This window comes from Geotrypetes seraphini, chromosome 2, assembly GCF_902459505.1.
Source record: "Geotrypetes seraphini chromosome 2, aGeoSer1.1, whole genome shotgun sequence".
Classification (NCBI taxonomy): Eukaryota; Metazoa; Chordata; class Amphibia; order Gymnophiona; family Dermophiidae; genus Geotrypetes; species Geotrypetes seraphini.
This window is the reverse complement of record NC_047085.1, coordinates 68,199,268-68,219,617: the sequence shown is the minus strand read 5'-3', so window position 1 is coordinate 68,219,617 and position 20,350 is coordinate 68,199,268. Positions and strand designations below refer to the sequence as shown.

Here is a 20,350-nt window from a genome sequence, read left to right as displayed (position 1 = left end):
ATGTGAGCCCTCAAAAAAACACAAAATATCTACATATATTTATTTATTTAATACATTTATATATCGCCTGAAATCTAGATGGTTTCCCATATCAAATACATTCATAAACATTTCATAAGACCAATGAATCAGCAAGACATATCTATAAAAACATGAACATAGGCAATATTCATGATTTACATGAATAAGACAGCCACATGTCCAACAAGGCACAAGAATTGTTTCTACTACCTATATATAGGCATCGACAAATAGTTGGATCTTTAATAATTTCTTAAAGTTGACACATTCAGTGCATAACCTTAGATGGCCAGGTAGACTGTTCCACAGGTGCACACCCGCGATGCAGAACATTCTCATTTTAGAGGTCACATAACGCACTCCCTTTTCCTTTACTGCTGTTAATTTCATCCCTCCTTCTGATCTTAATGTCCTTCCTGGTTTATATAGCTCCCACAATGCACTAGGTTACACTTGCAGGCTTAAGGGTTATTGTAGTGGTGTACAATTGGGTACAGTACATTTATTGCTATTTCTGTTAGGCTTACTATAATATATAGTGCGATATATACCTGGGATCTTTTATTTGAAGTCCACTGCAGTGCCCCCAGGCTGCCCTACTGCTCTGCAGGGATGTCTGTGTGGCCAGTCTAGTGAAAATCCTGGCCCCTAAACATTCCATTGGCTTATTTTTGTGCGTTTTTCTCTAGGAATTTGGTTTTCAAAAATGGTACCAAAAGATAGATGCACTGAGCACAAAACCATCTAGAAAATAGTAATTTTCAAAACTATTAGCCATTTTCTGGTTCAAAAATCACTATGTTCACCATTTGATTTTTGGACATTTTCAGCATGCAAACCCAAGGTGCCAGATCTGGGGTTTGTCGGACCCTGCTTTAGAATATCAACATCTTTTTGTAGTGCAAAGGATTCCAGACAATAGGTTTTGTATCCTTAGTTGCGAATTGCTAGCAGAAAGGTGTCATACAGCTTTGAACTTCACCTCCTTCCCCAATAGGTTATACTGCCACTTTCAGTTTTTCCCTCTGCAAGTGAATTGAGAAGGTGGTTTCTGATCTGCTCTGATTAAATTTGTTATTTTCATGGGGAGTTTTTGCTGGGTTTCCACTGTTTGTTTCATTGAGAACTCCTCTGGAGCAACTCTGCCTTGGAGAAAACAGAGACTTTCTGAGTGAGGTCTGATGCTGGCAGGGCAACCCTCAGGTTTGCCTGTTAGCCAGCCTGCACTAATGGATTTGGAGCTCGGGGTCCATTCCCCTAGAAGCTAGTTCACATCCTGATTTATCAGGGGCTTGAGTGCAGGCTGTTTGGCACCAGTGAGGGTCTGTTTGGACTTTGAGAGTGCCAGTTGCATTTTCACACTCCCTGTCGCAATGTGCGTCATTATTGGGGGTTGGAGGTCTCAACAGGTCTGGTTTTATATATGTTGAGGCCCAGGACAAAAATTAAGGAGGGGGGCCCCTCTTCTACTTGCCCATTTGCCCATCTCCCAATTTCCCCACCCACCTTTAAATGGCTTCTTCACACAAAACACAAACAGACCTTCACCAAATACAGAACAATGAATCACAAATTAGAAATATGAATACCAAAACTGAACTGGAAATCCCAATACTTGGGCAAGTATTTCATTTTGTATTGAACATAATCAGTGGCATAACCATGAGAGGGGTCTGACCACATTTTTCTCCTCTTCTCTCTTGTTCTATTCCCTTACTATTCCTGTTCTCAACATATTGATTTTTACCTTTCAGCTTTCCTCCCTTTTTTCTTTTCTGACTCTTTCCACTCAAATCTCACCCTCTTTCTCACCCTTCTCTTTCTTTTTACATTTTCAGTTATCAATGTTCCATCTCCTCTCAGTCCCTAGCTCTCCCATTTCCCATCTCACTCCTTTCCCAGCCTCCTATTTCCTTCTATCTACTCTCCATTACCACATTTCTACCATTATATTCACTGTTCTCTCACTCATTTTCTTGTCATTTCCTTTTTAACCTCTTCCACATAGCTCTCTAGTTCCAGAATTCCCCTCCTTTCCAATCATCAGGTTATTATTGCCCTATCCCTTTCTCTCCATCACCTAGCTTCTTCATATCCCACCTCTCTTTCCTCCTGCCCTCCCATGGGTTCATCTATCCTCCTCTCTTCCCCATGGTCCAACATTTTCCTCCCTCTCTTTTTTGTTGTTCTCTTCCCCTTGATGGTGAACAGTTGAAGGGAGAGAAAAAAGAAATACTGCATCTCTTTCCCTTCCACCCTCAGACCTATAATTTCTCCCTCCCACCTTTCCATCTCCAGGTCCAACTTCTCTCCCTTTCTCTTCCCAACTGCCCTCCCATCCCATATCGCTCCCTGCCTCCTTCACTCCCCCAGGTCCATCTCTCCCTTTCTCTTCCCAACTACCCTCCCCTTCCCTCTCTCTCCCTCCCTCCCCAGGTGCATCATATCTCCCTTTCTCTTTCCAATTACCCTATCCTACCCGCCCATCCCATATCTCTCACTACCTTTGCACTACACTCAGGTCCACCATCTTTCCCTTTCTCTTCTCAATAGTCCTCCTTTCAAGTATCTCTTTCCCCCTTCAACTATACCATCCCACTCCAAATTATCTCCCTTCAGAGCATTTACCCACCATCTCTCTCTTTCTCTCTTTGTTTCCAGCCCCATAAGCTCTTCCCCAACACCAAGCCTAGCACTTCTTTTAACCCCCTTTCTATTTTAAAAAATAACAGTTGGTCCATGGGGGTCTCCTCGACCTGGTATGTCCTCTATCTGTGCTAGTCCAATGTCACCTGTACCTTTGGTCTCCTTTGTAAATTCATTTTTGTTTCGGGGACCACTGGCAATGGCAGCCATTCTGAGACTGCCTGTGGCTCTCCTCCCTGCTTTCCTTCTGCCAAGGTCCATCCTCAATGATGCAACATCCTGTTTCCGTCTGGGCAGACTGCAGCAGAAGGAAAGCAGGAAGGGGAGTTTCAGGTAGCGCTTCAGAATGGCTGCCATGGCTGGCGGTCCCCTGTGACAAAAATGGATTTGTCAACAAGGCCTAAGGTATGGGTGACATTAGATTGACATGAATAGAGGACATGCCGGACTGATGAACTCCCCTGAACCAGCTGGATTTTTTTAAGTAGAAAGGGGGTTAAAAGAAGTGCCAGGTTGGGCGTGGGGTGAGGTGAAAAGGAAGAGTTTATGGACTAGAAACAGAGGAGAGAGAGAGAGAGAGAGGGAGGATGGCCACGGCCAGCTGTCTCCTGCAACAAAAATGGATTTGTCAATGACTGGTGCAAATAGAAGGGGGAAGACAAGCCAGCCCATGGTGGGTCCCTCTAGAGCCTTGGGGCCCAGGGCAGTTGCCCTGTCTTCCCCCCTAACACCAACCCTGGGTCTCTGTATGGCTTCATTTGACTGGCAGCCCAAAGGTCAACTTGTTTCTGGACCAGAGATTGGGTCTCAAGCAGAAAGTCTTCTCCAGTTCTTTGCAGCTGCAGTGAGAGCTGACAAGCAAACACCACCATGATACAGTGAGTACAGCACATTATAGTCTATGGGGAAAATTGGGGGGGTGTCTAAATTTGTTGAATTTGAGGGTTGACAGGGCCCCCTACCTCTAAAAACCCCTTCCCTGATTTTTTTTTTTTTTTAATCACTTCCATGGCAGCCAATTTGGATTTTCCTGATTTCTTTAAAAGCCTCTATCTTTCTCAAATTTGGGTAAAATCCCTCGATTTGGGGGTAAAATTGGTAGAGATGGACTCCTTTCACTGTTCTAGTCCAGTATCATGCAAATATTGTGCTGGATGGTTAGTGGAGGAGCATCGGTATGCAATGGCTCACATGAAGGAATGGCAGAAGCCATGTGCTCAGCCTCCTCCAAGCCATCTAGGGTGGGAGAACCACAGATGGTCCGGGATTTGAGGGGAAAAATCCCTCCCGGAGCCCCTAAACAGCGACATTCCTAAACGCAGGTGTGGACACAGCAGAGCCCAAGAGATGCCAGTCAGAGTCCCTAAAGTTTCAAGTTTATTAAAATTTTTGATTAATCGCTTAATCTTACTTCAAAGCGATGAACAGAAACAATTAAAATTACAATATTAAAAAAAAACAAAACATTAATTTAGACATAACATTAAAATAAACTAGACTATGTCAAACTTAACAAAACACGAGTAAAAGGAAAAGGGGATTTGAACTACAAAATATTATAGAAAAGGAGGTCAGGCAGAAACACAAGGTTGGGAATTAAATGAATGGTCAAATACGGCATTAATGAATTCAGGGTAAGACTTATTAATCAAAAGCGTCTTTGAAAAGGAATGTTTTTAAATTGGTCTTGAATTTATCAATATTGTGTTCTTCTCTTAAATAAATTGGTAGAGAGTTCCAGATTTGTGGGGGACCTTCTGTTCAAGGGTTTACTCCAGACTTTATGTCTTTATTATGGAAAGCATATTTGAATTGTTGGGGGGCCCCTATGCCATCTGAAGGTGTGCAGGTATTGGATCAAGGGGAGATTCCCCTCCAGAAGGCTCCCACTCCTCTAAGCTAGCCTCTGGGCTATCAGGATGAGTGCTAGTGGGACAGGGATGATTTGAAGTTCAATTCCTTGCCTTCATTATCCCAGAGCAACCGGTTGCTCCTAGAGGATTTGGGTTCCCTTGCAGGGACTAGCAGCCCAGGAGGAGGACCCTTCAGCACATCATCTTTTTAAGTCGACTACGGTGCTGCACATTATTACAGACGCCCTTAAGGAATTGAAGCTGGAACAACAGCCATTGACCTCTCAGTGCACAGTCGTGAGCAAGACAGATTCTCAGACCACATTTTTCGTGTTCATACAGGTATTACATTGGTCACAGAGCAGTGGGACACCCCAGAGATTTCCTTGAGGGTATTCAAGGGCATTACCCAAAAAGAAATAAGATGCTTACAAATCATCCAAAATGCCTCTATTAAGCTCATCATGAATGCTAAGAAATATGACCTTGTTTTGCCTCTTCTTAAAAAAGCACATTTGCTTCCTGTAACTCATTGCATTACCTATAAAGAATGTCTGTTAACTTTGAAATCTCTTCTTTTTAAAGCTCCAGTATTTATCGATAGAGTCTTGGTTCCCTATGCCTCTGCCAGAACGTTCAGATCTAGTGATCAACACTTATTGACAGTTCCCTCTCTTAAAATCATTAGCACACGTCAAGAGTATATTTTTTCCGTTACAGCACCACAAATGTGGAATTCCTTGCCTATTCATCTAAGAGAAGAATGTCTTATAAACAGATTTAAGAGCAAGTTAAAGTGCTTTTTTTTAAAAGATGCATTTGACTGACTAGTTTCTTAGATTTGGTGTGCTCTTTCGAATTTTATGCTCTGTTATTTTTATTTATCCCCTCCTGTTGTTTAACCCCTTATTTGTTTCTTTTCTATTAATTATTGTATTTCTTACCCTTTTTCCCCTTTTGTAGTGTATATCATGTATGTTGAGTATTGTTTGAATATTTGTTCCCCCTGAAAGTTGTAAAGCTTTTTAATAATGTACATTGCTTTGAAGTATGATTAAGCGATTAATCAAATTTTAAATAAAACTTGGAAACTTAGCTAAGACTATGTCTAGGCTTTATCCTATGGCTCCAGAATTTCAATAGCTCTTCAATCAACAGAAAGTGGATTCTGCACTGGCTCAGGTTACCAAATGTACCTCCTTGCCCAGTGAAGGACAAGTAATGCTAAAGGATGCGCAGGATCGTAAGGTGGACATGGTTTTGAAAAGAGAATTCAAAGCCCTTGCTTTAGGGATCAAAGCTGCAGCGGCAGCCTCGTTTGTGGCACGTGCATGCCATACAAGACTACATCAGACCTCTGTGCTCAAAGAAGACATATGTCCACAGTTGGTGCCTGAGGGTGTAGATTATGTGGCAGATGCCCTGTATGATATCAGGGTCTTAAGCAAGGTTTTGGCATATGCTATTTCTGCCTGCAGAATGCTCTGAATCAGGCAATGGGCAAGTGATTCAGACTCCAAAGTGACTTTGAGCAGGCTTCTTTTCAAAGGGCAAATGCTCTTTGGTAAAGAGTTTGATGACCTTATGGCCAGTGTGTTAAACTGCTAGCCAAAGACATTGCCTGAGATGAAAACATACCCACAGGTGGTTCTTAGACTGGAACAGCCTCCAAAAAGTCACAATGACGCCAGGTTGGTAGCTGGGCTCCCATGGATAGGGGGAGACTGTCAGCTGAATGGGAAGCCTGGAGGCACATTTCTTCAGACCGCTGGGTTCTGGATCTTATTTGAGAGGATCACAAGATTGAGTTTTATTGCCTTCTAACAGATTTCTTTGTGGATTCCCCGGTGGGGAGACAAGAAAAACGGATCAGGGTCTGGGTGACCATTCAAAGACTTTTGGATATTCAAGCCATAGAGCCCATTCTTGAAGAACAATCGGACTCGGGCAGATACTCCATATATATCGGTCAGTCATTGTGGCAGTGACTCTAGGGAAAATTTTAGCCTCTGGATTTGACAGAAGCTTACTTCCACATTCTTATCTTCCTGGAACACAGGAAATATTTGAGATTCCATGTCCTCGGGAAACACTTCCAGTTCTCCACCTTGCCCAGCGGGCTAGTAATGGCACCATACACCTTCACCAAGATAATGGTGACAGCACTTCTCTGCCAGCACAACCTATCCAAAGGAAAGCTGGGAGTGTGTCTACAGACCTTGTGGAGAATAACACTGCTGCAGATTTAGAGATTAACCCTAAGCTGTATTAGGCTAGTGGAAATAAAGGGTGAAAACCTGGTGAAAGGACAAAGCTAGACCCAAGTTTTCATGCAGCCATGTGGTCTACAAAATGGATGTTGTTTTCTCCCAGAAGCTAAAAAAGGGCGGGCTTATGCTCTGTGGTTGCAGCCAGGCTCTCTGGGAGAAACAAAGCTTTCTGGGGATTTAAATCCTCAGAGCACACTTTACTTACACATCTAAGAATAAACACATATACTTGGTTTATATAAGAACTAAGAAAATGCCCCTATAAAATGGGGGGGTTGGGGGCAGAACACAGATCTTGTGAGTCTGGAGATGAAGAATTTTCCAATAGTTAGATAAGAATGTAAAAGAAGAAAAGAAATTATGAAATTAAGAGCTCCAGAGCTATTAGTGTGGGTTGTTCGTTTCACCTACTGTTAAATGATTTGAGTTGAGATTAATCAATTTATTTGTTACAGAGCAGAACAGAACTGTATTGTCAGAGAGGTTTCCATGTTCCCCTCCTATTTTCAGGGGTGATCCAGCTGCTTTGGTACAAATTGAAGGTGACAGTATAACCTACTGGGGAAGGAGGTGGAGTTTAAGGCTATATAACACTCTTCTGCAATTAATTCATGACTAAGGATACAAAAACTACTCTCCAGAATCCTTCTACTACAAAGAAAATTATCGTGGTAAGAACCTAATTTTCCCATGTTTTCATTCATTGCTTAGACACAAGCACAGGAATAGAAAACAAATTGTAGACTGCTTGAAAACAAAACACCATAGAGATGGAGTTTGTGCACTAACTCTCTGGAATAATTAGCAGTGAATGGGTTAAACAAAAAATATGTAATCTGTAAACGTTACAAACTTCTGTATCAGATTAAGGGAAATTATATTGATTAAATTTTTTTTTTCTCTCTTAGGACTCAGGACCAAAGAGTAGTCATAAAAATATTTATCACTCAAGCCAGTCTTGCAATTTATGATGATATCACAAATCACAAAATATCATGTGAACTTCTGCGGCTTACATTAGACAACATTTTCCTGAACATGGCACCAGTAACTGGCTACTTGAGACAGGCGTCTCGTGAATTCCAAGAGACCAGCGAGGGCCTTCCCCATCTGTATAACCTTGAGGTTTACTGCAGTGACCTACAGCTGGATAATCAGCTATACAACAAATCAAATTTCCACTTTGCCGTCCTTGTCTGCCAAGAGGACAAAAGCGAATCCATGAAATGGTTGAAAGTAAACAACCTGATTGTTTCCAACAAAGATCTGGAAGAATACAAGGACAACTGCTTCATAAAACTCTGCATCATCCTATCAGAACAGCAAAGCTTCCTTTTCAATGTGAATGAACTTTGTTTCAAACTAAAACCAGCCAGACTTTATTTGGAAGACACGTTTGTCTATTATATTAAAACATTGTTTGACACGTATCTTCCAGATAGCAAAGGGATCAGCTCTCTGAACAACTTAGCAACTGTCAAACTACTTCCAGACCAAGTGAAACAGCATGCAAAAGCTTTAGTGAGTCCCATTAAACTAAGAAAGTTAAGGATAGATCCAGTGAATCTCCTGGTGAGCATACATGCATCACTAAAACTCTACATAGCCTCAGACCACACCCCTCTGTCATTCTCTGTGTTTGAGCGAGGACCCATCTTCACCACTGCCAGGCAGCTTGTCCATGCCCTGGCCTTGCACTATGCTGCAGGGGCACTATTCAGAGCAGGTTAGTATGCTTTTGTTTTTTAAATATAAATTCATTGTTTAATTCATTTTCAGTGGTAAAAGTTATTTTTAACAAGAGATGTGATGATTCTCTTCTTTGAAGAAGACATATATAAGTTCAATTCACTTCTGTTATAATTCATTACAGCTCTGCTAATCACCAGTGGAGAACTATATTTATCCTTCATCTACACCTACACCTACACCTGAATATTACCTCGCTTTGTCTCCATCCTATCTTTGGGTCCCTGTTTTCCTCTTCCCTTTCCAGCTCCTGCCCTCCTAAGCTTCCAACTTATTCTTCTCGACCTTTCTCTCTCACTTTCATTTCAGCTCTCTTCTGATCTCAGTGCCACAAGGTTCCATCTCTTCCTTTTGTGGTGCCCCGCCACTAGAGGTCTGCATGGGAACGGGGATCGCGGGAATCCCGCAGGTCCCGTGGGGATCCCCCACTAGCCAACGGGACTCCCACGGGGATGGAAGGCTTTGGAAGCAGGGTTCATCCATATAATATAATGGACACTTCAGCCTTAGAAAAAGAGGGGGTTTATAAGTTAATTACCTGAACAGAAAACAAAAAAAGGTTTCCACCAAAGAGATTCCGCAAGGAAAACAGCAGCACAAACACAAAAGAAACTGTGGAATTGATGATCCTGTCAGAAGTAATTGCTGCTTTTTATGGGGATGGGCGGGGATGGAGGTAATTCCTTGCGGGGATGGGTCGGGACGGAGAGGATCCTGACAGGGACGGGTGGGGACGGAGAGGATCCTGGCGGGGACGGGTGGGGATGTAGAGGATCCTGGCAGGGACAGGCGGGGATGGGTGGGATTTCTGTCCCCGCACAACTCTCTATCTACCACCAGCCATCTATTTTACCACTTTATCTTAAGTGAGCAGATTAAGCCTGAGTCTCTTAGGGCAGCAGTTTCTGCAGAGGTGCAGTGTCAGTGAAGAAACAAGCAGCAGGGGACTCAAAAAGGACCAAATATCCTTTGTTTCCTCACAATGTGATATCTGCATAAGCTTCTTATCTGAACCCAAAGCAGGCACTTCAGGAAAAGAAGTGGCTACATATTACTTGTTTAGTGGCATCAGGAGACCCAGTCATGGATCTGGGTGGCAAAAAATAATCATCCCAGAAATTTCCCAGAAGATCCAATTGTCTTGAGCAGTCTCTTAAAGGCAGTTGAAAATCAATGGTTAGGTGCTACTTAGGGTACAGGTAACATGACCATTTATTTTTTTTCATCAAAACTGGACATCTATTAATTGTCAGTCTTGCCCCCTAATCCCGCCCCCAATTTCTTCCATTCATTTTTCATGTACACATAGGGCTCCTTTAACAAAGGTGTGCTAGTGTAAGCATGCGCGCTAGCCGCTACCACCTCCTTTTAAGCAGGCGGTATTTTTTTGGCTAGCGCACACTAATCTTGTGCGTGCACTAAAAATGCTAGCACTCCTTAGTAAAAGGAGTCCATAATATCTTATTAATTCATAATGGTAACCATAAAATTTTTTTTTTTAAATCCACACAAACCACACTGTATGTAGAGAAAATGTTAATTATTTATATTTGGGGGGTTTTCAACGATGTCACCTCAGTAACTATAGAAAAATAGACAAATATAGTGCACAATTTAGATAGCAGATATAAATTCTCAAAACTGACACATTTTGATCACTAAATTGAAAATAAAATAATTTTTCCTACCTTTGTTGTCTGGTGATTTCATGAGTCTCTGCTTGCACTTCCTTCTGACTGTACATCCAATATTTCTTTCTTTCTTTCTTAATCCAGCCTCATCCCCTTTGGATCCAGGTCTCTATCTTTTTTCCCTCTGTTACCCTCCCCAGATTCAGTGTCAGTTCTCCTTTGTACCTTTGTTACAGGTCTCCCTCTCTCTCCCTCCTCTGTTATGATCTTGCCTCTCTCTGCTCTTCCTCAGGGTCTCTCCTCTGTCTGCATCTCCCATAGTCCTGCATCTGCCTCCTGTCTTTCCCCTTTGGTCTAGTCTTTTCTCTCTCTAGTCTTTCTTCTGCTTACACCCCCCCCCCTTTATCTGCCTCTTTCTCTCCTTCCTTCCTCCCTTTTTCCTATGTCCCCCCTCACTGCCTTCCAGCCTTTGTCCCACCCCGTCCCCCAAAGCCAGCCAGCCTGCCTGCCTGCCAACCTCCCTCGCCAAAGCAAGTCTGCCTGTCTACCTCCCTCCCTCCCTCTAGCGCCCGAAGCCTGGCCTACTGCCGATTCAACACCCCCTCCCCTCCCTCTTCGTTCCGCTGCCGCTGCTTGCCTGCCCAATCGCTGCCTGGCTGGCCCGGAACTTCCTCTTCGACGTCAGAATTGACATCGGGAAGAAGGCTTGTGGGCCGGCGCCTGGACCTTGCCTTTCTTCAGTTGTAACGAGCTGCAAGCAGCAGTGGGTAGTGGCAGCAGACTTGGGGGGGGGGGGTTTGAATCGGCGGTAGGCCAGGCTTCGGGCATTGGAGGGAAGGACGAAGGCAGGCTGGCTTTGGCACAGTAGGGAGGAAAGGGAAGCAATCGCCAGTCCTGTTGTCCCTACGCACAGCTTCGGGATGCTGTCTCTGAAAACAGGACATTTCAGCATCCTGAAGCTATGCGTGGGGACAATGGGACAGGGGATCTAAAAAAGGGACGGTCCCATTCAAAATGGGACGTATGGTCACATTACATAAAGGGGACGGGACTTGATTTACCGCTTTTTCTGTGTGATTTATCATAGGCAGCAGAGCGCTTGTTTGGGGAGGGCCCCAAAAGCTCCACCCTAGACCCCACCCCAGACCTGCCCAAGCTCCATCCCAGACCCGCCCAAGCTCTGCCCAAGACCCCACCCCATAATAATAGTACTAATTGTAAATGCCATTTCTTCCATTAATTTTTCATATACATGTACACACAATATAATCTTGTTAACAATACATAATGGTAACCACAAAATTAAAAACAATAGTGCACTTTTTTCCCCTCCCCACCCCTGTACAGCATTTCTTCCATGCCCATCTCTCCCTCTCTTTCTCCCTCTGTGCTCCTCCAAATCCATCTCTCATTGTCCATCTCTTATACCCCCTTCTGCCACCTCTCCCTGTCCTCCTTCTACCCCTCTGCCATCCTCAAGTCCATCTCTTCCTGTCCCTCACAAATCTGGCATCTTTCCCTCCCTCCCTTACCCCATTCCTGAGTGTCACATCTCTCCCTCCTTCCTTCATTCGAGTCTAACATCTTTCCCTTTCCCCACTTCCTCCCCCAAGTCCTATCCCACTCCCTCTCTGCCTTCTACCCCTCTCCCAAATCTGAAATGTCTCAGGAGGGGCCTTATTTCTAGATGGCATTCCAGTGGAAGCAGCATCTTGCTGCTGGCTAGCATGCCTGCTATTCATCTCTCTCTGTCGCGTCCCTTCCCCGACATCTACTCCTTCACTTATGCCGCCACGCATGTCTACCTCAAATTTTGGGTAAAAACATAGCTCCGCCCTGACGTCAACCCTGGCATCTTCTCTCCACTGTGAGCAGCAGAAACAGGAAGTTGTCAGAGAGGGCAGACCGCACTGGATAGAAGATGCTGGGGCCAACGTCAGGGCAGCACTGTGTTTTTATAGAAAATTTGAGGTACACACAGCGGCAGGAGTTTAAGGGTCCCTGTGTCATCAGGGAAGGGATGCGGCAGAGAGAGACGGCCAGCAGCAGGTACGCTGGCTGGCAGCAAGATGCTGCTCCCATGTCTGCCTAGGTACACTACTGCAGCCTCGGAAGAGGTGTTTGTAACCAGCAATTTTATTAGGAACAAATTAAATGGTCAGGTCATTCATTATATGCTAGATTTTTTTTTTTCTAAGAGCTCCTAAATTTGTGAAGAACAGAAATCAACCTAAAAGGAAATTAATGGGTAGAGGTAAAAATATATGGAGATCACTTTGGCAAAATGTGGTGGAAAATTTGAAGGAAGATGACGATATGATTAATACAGTAGTAACGCAATGATTGATGACTGGAATAGATCAATTGAAAATAAGGTTGCATCACTTAGGGAAATGAGAATGAAAAGAAAAAACTATTCACCATGGTTTAATGAAGAATTAGTAGAACTTAAAAGTAGTTGTAGAAGATTAGAAAGAAAATGGCAGAAATTAAAGGATGATGTCATACTTGAAATGGAAATATAAATGTAAAATATATAAAAGTAAAAGGAATGAGTTGGAAAAAGCTTACTATCATGTTTCTCCAAAAATAAGACAAGTGTCATATAATTTTGGGTCCAAAAAACGCATTAGGGCTTATTTTCAGGGGATGTCTTTTTTTTTTTTTTATTTTAATGTACAACAATCATCTCTCCCTTCCTCTCCTCCACTCCAATTCTTCCTCTTTCCTTTCTCCCCCCCCCCCATGTGCAGCATCTTTCCTCCCCTCTCACCCATCCCCTTATGCAGCATCTTTCTATCCCTCCCATCCCCCTGTGCAACAGAACCCCACTGACCCTCTTACCCATCTCCTTGTTTATCATCTTTCTAACCCTCCCTCCCATCCCCCTGTGAAGCAGAACCCCATCGACCCTCCCACCATGAGACCAACATACCTCAACTCCGAGGCCTCCGAAAACAGCAGCAGCGCCAGAGCTCTGAATGGGATGCTTTGCGGCCTTCCCTCTGCCATGTCACTGATGATGAGAATGTTAAGTGGAAAAGATTTCTGGTGGGATATTTGTTGGAGGCACCCTGGAGTAAGGTGGCCAACTGTGTTAGGTAGTTGGGGACATTCCTTCTCAGGATCCTAAAGGCAGTGATGCCTAATTTAAACTTTATCCTTGTGGTTTTGGGCAGCCAATTTTGTTTCATTTAATAGGTCTTTAGGTGTTCTAATTTCCATAGCCTTTGCAGATCACTGAGACAAAATGGCTATGGGGAGTTCCCATAGTCTCTTGAGACTATGACGGGAACTCCCCACAGCCATTTTGCCTCAGTGATCTGCACAGGACAAGAGCGTAGGAAGATCACTCCTGCCCTGAAAGCCCACTAGACCACCAGGTAAGGTCCGGAATGCAGCGTTTCCTGTATTAAAAAAAATTGCGAATAACCGAATCCGAGGATACTGAAACCGCAGATTCAGAGGGAGAAGTGTAGTGTTACATTACAGTAATCTAGTCGAGATAGGATTAGGAATTGCACTAAGATTCGGAAAGCCTCTTGTTTCTAAGTATTTTTTGATGAATCTTAGCTTTCTCATCACAAGGAAAGATTGTTTTACTATTGATTATATGTGGCTTTTCATGGATAGATGGTTACCAATTTCTACTCCTAAGATTCGGAATTGTAGTTATAATGGAAAGTTTGTGTCGTCTATTGTAATCCTTGGAGTGTAGCCTGGGTCAGTTGAGAGTCCTAGCCAAAGAAATTTGATTTTGTTTTTATTTAGTTTGAGGTGGTGAGTTGAGGTCCAGTTTTCTATGATATGGACACATTTTTTGACAATGGTGAGGGTGTTGGCTAATGCAGCCCTTACAGGTAGCACGATTGTTACGTTGTCTGCATAGGTGAAATGTTTTTATTGTGTGAGATCTAGATTGGCTCCCTAGAATTGCATTAGAAGGTTGAACACTTATGGTGAAAGTGGGAATCCTTGGGGGACCCTGCTGGGAGGGTGCCAGCTGTCAGAAAGTTCACCATCCTTACATACAGCATAGTGCCGAGTGGTTAGTAATCCTTGGAACACAGAGAGAACTGGGCCACTAAATCCAAAATCACTGAATATCTCGGATATTTGATCAAAGTTTGCTAGGTCAAATGCACTGCTTATGTTAAATTGTATTATGATTTGCTGTGAACCTTGCTTAGTAGTTCTTTGCTGTAAGTTACTAGTGCTGCGACCACCGTCTCAGTGCTGCGATTTTTTCCTGAATCCCGATTGTGAAGGGTAGAGGATTTTGAAGCATTGTAAGTAGCATTCGAGTTGTTCTGTGACATATCTTCCATTATTTTGATAAACATGGGGATGAGTTTTAGGTTCTTGGAAATGGGTGTTAAGATAATTCCAAGAAACAAACAAAACTGCAGACTGTGTACAAGATGCAGGCAAAAATTTATTGTACCAAAATTAAAATGCAAATAAGTAAAATAAAACCCTTTTACCAATCAAGGGACCCGACACGGTCCGTGTTTCGGACAAACCTTCGTCAGGGGTCCATGGTGAAAAAGGTTGGGACATACCATAAAAAATGAAGATAAGTAACAAAGTGCCTGTATATTGTGTTCGCCGAGGATTGCTGCAAAAAGTAAAGCGTCTCAAGGAAGCAGTAAAAAGAGGCTGCAGACAAAGTTGGACTTTCTCCTTTGTTTTGTTGCCCTGTTAAGATAATTCCTCCTGATTTGGGGAAAAGGCCAGTTTTTAGGTGATAGTTGAGCCATTGGATTATTATTCCTATGGTTGTTGGGGTGGCTGCTTTGTTCAGGTAAGATAGGCAGGTATCTAGGCTGCAGTTTGTTTTGGAGTATTTTAGGAGAAGCTGTTTTGTGTCTTTGAATTTAATCTCTTCAAAATCATTCCAAGATCTGTCTGTTGGAATTTCCTTAGGTGGTTTTGTTGCAATGGGTCTAGCTCAGTGTCTCTCAAATATTGTTCCATGACACAATGGTGTGCCCCAAAGAGTTTTCAGATGTGCCACAAGAGATTCCAGAATTTTACTTTATTTTTAAAAATTCCCTTCATAAGTATAGATTACATGTATGCCACGTACACAAGAGTCTATCAATGTTATGAGCGTCTGCGTGGGTAAGGATACAACCGCCTAGAGAAACATCATTCTTTGACTTGATTGGTCCTTGAAAATTAATGGCAAGTAATTTTATTTTTTTATTTTTTATGCAGTAGTTATCCTAACTTGAGCAACGAAGCAATCAAGGCTTTGTTACCATTTGGATCTTCTTTATCTTTGCGACCTTGTATTTTCAGCTCTGACAGAAATTAAATTGAAAAAAGGAGATGGTAGATGATGAAATTGCATGTTTGCTTGTCCACTGTCAAGCTGCATTTTGAGATAATTTGCACTCAAATACAAGCACATCCATCGCATTGATTACCAATTCTATCTACTTTAGTTTCACCATTATTACAATTGCCCATACATAGCTTAAAGAACTTTAAATAAATAGCTCTCAAATTTAATTTTTTTTTGCTCGTTTTGCAATTTTTTAATTTCAATTATAATGTGCTATGAAAAACATTTGCTCAGTTTAGTGTGCCGGAGCTAATAAAGTTTGAGAGACACTAGTCTAGCTAGATTGGTGGGGGATAGCTGGTCTCGAGTGGATTGAATCTTTGTTTTAAAATAGCTGGTTCTGAGACTGTAGGCAGAGAATTGTTAAGAGATACCAACTCATTTTGGTTAGTTCACCGTAGAAGATAGATTGAATGGGTATTAGATGTATTTGAGTGAACTTACATTCAAGTGAGTTTGGTTAGATAATTGTATCTGAGTTGTAAGTGTTGTCTACAAGTGACATCAGCATCAGAGGTGGAGCAATTCTCCCACTCCAGCCCTGACTCTCTCTGCTTCTCTGATACTTTTTGGGCCATTGCAGTCATTTGGGGGTTTCAACAGGCAGCTCCTGGTGGATGAGGGGCTACCTCAACATTCTGTTTCCCAGTGCCCTAGAAGATGGTCGTCAAGAGTTCTGCAAGTGAAGTCAGCATCAGGGGGAGCGGAGAGATTTTCCCATGCCAGTCCAGACTCTTATCTGCTCTTCTGATGCTTTTTGGGCCGCTGCAGTTGTTTGAGGGCTTTAATAGACAGCTCCTGGTAGGTGAGGGGTTTCACTGATGTCCTGCTTGCTTCCTGGTGCACTAGAAGATGGTTGCCGCAGGTGCCACAAGTAATGTCAGCATCAGAGACAGAACAGTTTTTCCATGCTGGCCCCGACTCCACTCCGCTCCTCTTGCTCCCTCCGCTCCTCTTGTTACGCTCCACTCCTGTTGCTGTATAGGCTCCTGCAGTCGTTTGGAGGCTTCAACAGGCTGCTGCTGCTGGTAGAAGAGGGTTGCCCCGATGTCATCCCTGCTTCCTGGTGCCCTGGAGGATGGCTGTTGCGGGTGTGAGTGACATCATTGTCAGGTGGTGGCGAAGCAATTCTTCCACGCCAGTCCCAAATCTCTCCACTCCTCTGATGCTTTTTGGACCATTTTCATCTCCATCATCCCTTGCGGGAGAGCATGTAAGTTAACTGTTCCTCACTGATCTATTGCACTTTACATGTGCCTTTATAGTGAACGTACAGAGGTAAGTATCACTGTTCTGTGCACTTACCCACACAGGGCACATGTAACTTCATGCAAACAATTGCCCTTCACATATTTTAGTGCATTAAATATTTTCTCCATGGCATTTCATCAGTCACAGATTCAAATGCTTGCCTGTGGGGCCTTCCATTGATCTAGAAACTGCAAACAATATAGTACAGTCAGTAAATCTCCTGTTTAATGAAATATCATGTTGTGAAGAGAACCACTCCTGTCATCAGCTCAACAGACACAGCAGGATCTAAGAAATTACTACTGACCATGTAATGAGAGGATACCTCTTGACAGAGAGATGGAAAACAAAACATTTGCATCTTATTTCTTGTGCTTACTTTTCACATTTTCAGTCTTTTCTTGTTTTGGGTGCAAAAAAGTCTAACAAATCAAATTAAACATTGAATATGATGGCAAAAATGACTACATGGCCTACCTAGTCTGCCCATCAATCCTATTGTACTCAGCTCAGTTTTGCTCAAAATCAGGTTAGATGGACTCCTCAGGCCAGGATACTCTGGATTCATACCAGATTTGTGGTGAATGGCTGGCCAAGGACCACAGGCTTAGCTTCCCCTAGTCCCCCTGGTGGTTTGGGATCCCAGATACTCCAGGTCCCAAGTCAGAAATCCTGCTCAGAGCTGAGAAATGCCGACAGTGCGGCCCCGGCATAGAACAGCTGCGCCATTACCAGTAAACCTCAGGAGGAAACACAGGAGCACCCACAGGGTCCCTTGGGGCATCCTGGTCAGAGCTTTGCTCCAGAATTTATTAACATGATGTATGAAGCATACAATTACAAAAACTGCATTAACCCCTCAGGGGTCTTGGCAACTATAGTGCCTGGGATTTCTCCCACTCAGAACGTATGTTCCCTGCAGCAAAGCCATGCTCGAGATACAGGGGGCCAGTCTGATGAAGACTGGGAGAAGAACTCGGTTTCTATGCTGATACTCTCCTGGTCCTCATTAGCAGGCAATATGGCCTTATGCTGGAAGATACAAGAGTCTGACCAGATAGCGACCCTGGATCTTGGAGAGGACCCAACAGTGCACAGGTTTATTTAAACCTTCAGCGTTCTTAGCACTAATTACTGAGGTTCTCTTAGAATTAAAGATAGAGCAGTCCCTGTCTTCCATGGTTCGGTGCTCACTTATGAGCAGCACCAAAGCTCAGTCTACATGCTTTTTCTCCCACCTGGACATCACTAGGATGCTCCCAGACCATTGGGATGCTCCAGAGGGTCCCCTCTGGGTAACATAGACCATGACAAAGCTATATCCCATGGACACTGAATTTCCACAGCTTTTCATCTCGTCTAAGGTGGATTCCCTAGTGGCGCAAGTTATCAAGTGTACCTCCCTCCCCAGTGAAGGATACATAGGATCACAGGCTGGATTTTGTCCATAGAAGATATTTGAAGCCACAGCATTGGGATTAAAGGCAGCAGCAGCGGCATCCTAAGTCGCAACTCAAAATTACATCCTGCAGGAGAAAATGACGCAGACACTCAATTCCCTTTTAGAGGGAGTGGATTACGTGGCAGAGGCACTGTATGATTTGTTTAGAGTACTCAGTAAAACAACAGTTTCTTTAAATCTGGGATCCCTATATCCAGTCTTTATCGCTGAGAGCCCGGAATGACAGCTTGAAATCCCTTTAATCCTAATCCAGGCCAGAGTTTGGAGACTAGGTGGTGCGGAAGTTTCTGTGTTGCATGAGAGGATTTTTGTTTTGTTTCTTCTCCTTTTTCCTTTCCCCCTTTTTTATTTCTCCTTCTCTGTAGTTCTGTTGGTTGGCCTTCCATTTTAGGTTACCTTTCTCAAGTGTGGGGGGGATGGGGGGTCTTTATTCTGTAGCAGTGGTCTATCAGAGTCTAAGTCCTGTACGCTAGCCATTAGATCGTCCAGCCCCTTTCTAAAGAGCTATTCACCTTTGAAAGACAATTTGTTCAGAGTTGCTTTAGAGACAGAATCTCCTGCCCACTGTCTAATCCACAGCATTCTACAGGTGGAGATAGTGTATGCAGAGACCTAACTGAGTACTCTATGTATAATCAATTTTTATTTTCAATATGAAAAGCCAACCAACAAATTATAATCAACTAGGGCACGACAAGAGAAACCATGATATAGAATAAACACCCCAATCCCCCAACTCCCCTACACCCCCACCCCGCCCGACCCTCAGCCCAGATCCATAGCCAACACATAAACCACAATACGTCTCCCCTCCCTATTGTGATTCCCCTTCACTGTTCTTTCCTATCAACTATGTAGTTCTACCTTAATTCCTTTTTGTTCCAGTTTTGTTTTAGTAATTTTGTTTGGTTTGTTACCAATTTGCTGGTTTTACTCTCTGTTTTTAGTCTTGATAATTACCATTTTTTTGTCATACCCTTTTAATATATTGTAAACCACCAAGAAGTTTGATTTGGCGGTATAACAAATTTTTAATAAACTTGGTAATAGATGGTCCCTGCTCAGAAGGGTTGGAGATGTAGAACTCAAGGGGAGAGGAGTTAGGAGTTGAAAACAGTCTCGAAGAGGTGGGCTTTTAACTTGGACTTGAACACTAACAGAGACGGAGCCCGTCATTGGGATTCAGGCACAGTAAAATAGAAGGGACGGAGTCTGAAGTTGGCAGAGGAGAAGGGCACAGATAGGAGGGACTTGTCAGCTGAGTGGAGCTCACGGGAGGGAGGAACATAGGGGACAATAAGTGAAGAGAGATAGTGAGTGAATGCACTTGTAAGTCAGTAAGAGGAGTTTGAATTGTGTTTGGAAGCGGATGGGAAGCCAATGAAGTGACTTTAGGACAGGGATACCGTGACTATATTGGCTCTCACAAAATAAGAGTCACGCAGCCGAATTCTGGACGAATTGAAGGGGAGAAAGATGACTGAGCAGAAAACTTGAGAGTAGTGAGTTACAGTAATCTAAGTGCGAGGTAATTAGGGCATGGATAAGGGTTTTGGTAGTGTGCTCAGATAGGAAGGATCAGATTTTGGTAATATTATAGAGGAAGAAGCGGCACGTTTTAGTGATATGTTGTATCTGGGCGGAGAAGGAAAGAGAGGAGTCAAAGATGGCTCCGAGTTGCAAGCAGACAAAGACCCTGGCAATAGTGTATAACTGGTTGCCTATCCAAAATAGATTTTAATAAGAACAATATTCAGAATACCTTCTTGTGACAGATCTCTATATTGAGTTTTATTCAAGCAGATTACCCTGCACAGATTTGAATAGGCTGAGTTACGTCTTCATATTGGATTACAAATGCAGTGGATAATGGCACCCTTCTCCTTTCCTAGAGAGAGTAATAATGGTAATAGGTGAAAGGATATGGTTACCTTATTAAAGATTAGCTGGTTTCTCTAACTTTTAAATGTTAAAGATTATTTTCTACTCTGCTGTGTATGCGTATTATTGGAGTTTGAAAGTTATGATTTTATTCAGTTTTATTTTTTATTATAATTTGTTTTATGTTTTTAACATTGATAAATGCACTGTTGATAATACGTCTAAATTGAAATTAT

General features: G+C 43.0%; 1 protein-coding gene across 8 annotated transcripts in view; it reads left to right on the top strand.

Annotated features, from left to right (window-relative positions):
* VPS13B (vacuolar protein sorting 13 homolog B) overlaps positions 1-20,350 on the top strand; it is a 1,237,203-nt gene that overhangs the window by 1,177,637 nt on the left and 39,216 nt on the right. For all 8 annotated transcript variants that reach the window (XM_033933145.1, XM_033933154.1, XM_033933146.1 and 5 more), the window contains one exon: positions 7,699-8,516. In XM_033933145.1, the coding sequence (XP_033789036.1) occupies positions 7,699-8,516 (818 nt within the window). The remainder of the gene's footprint in view (positions 1-7,698; positions 8,517-20,350) is intronic.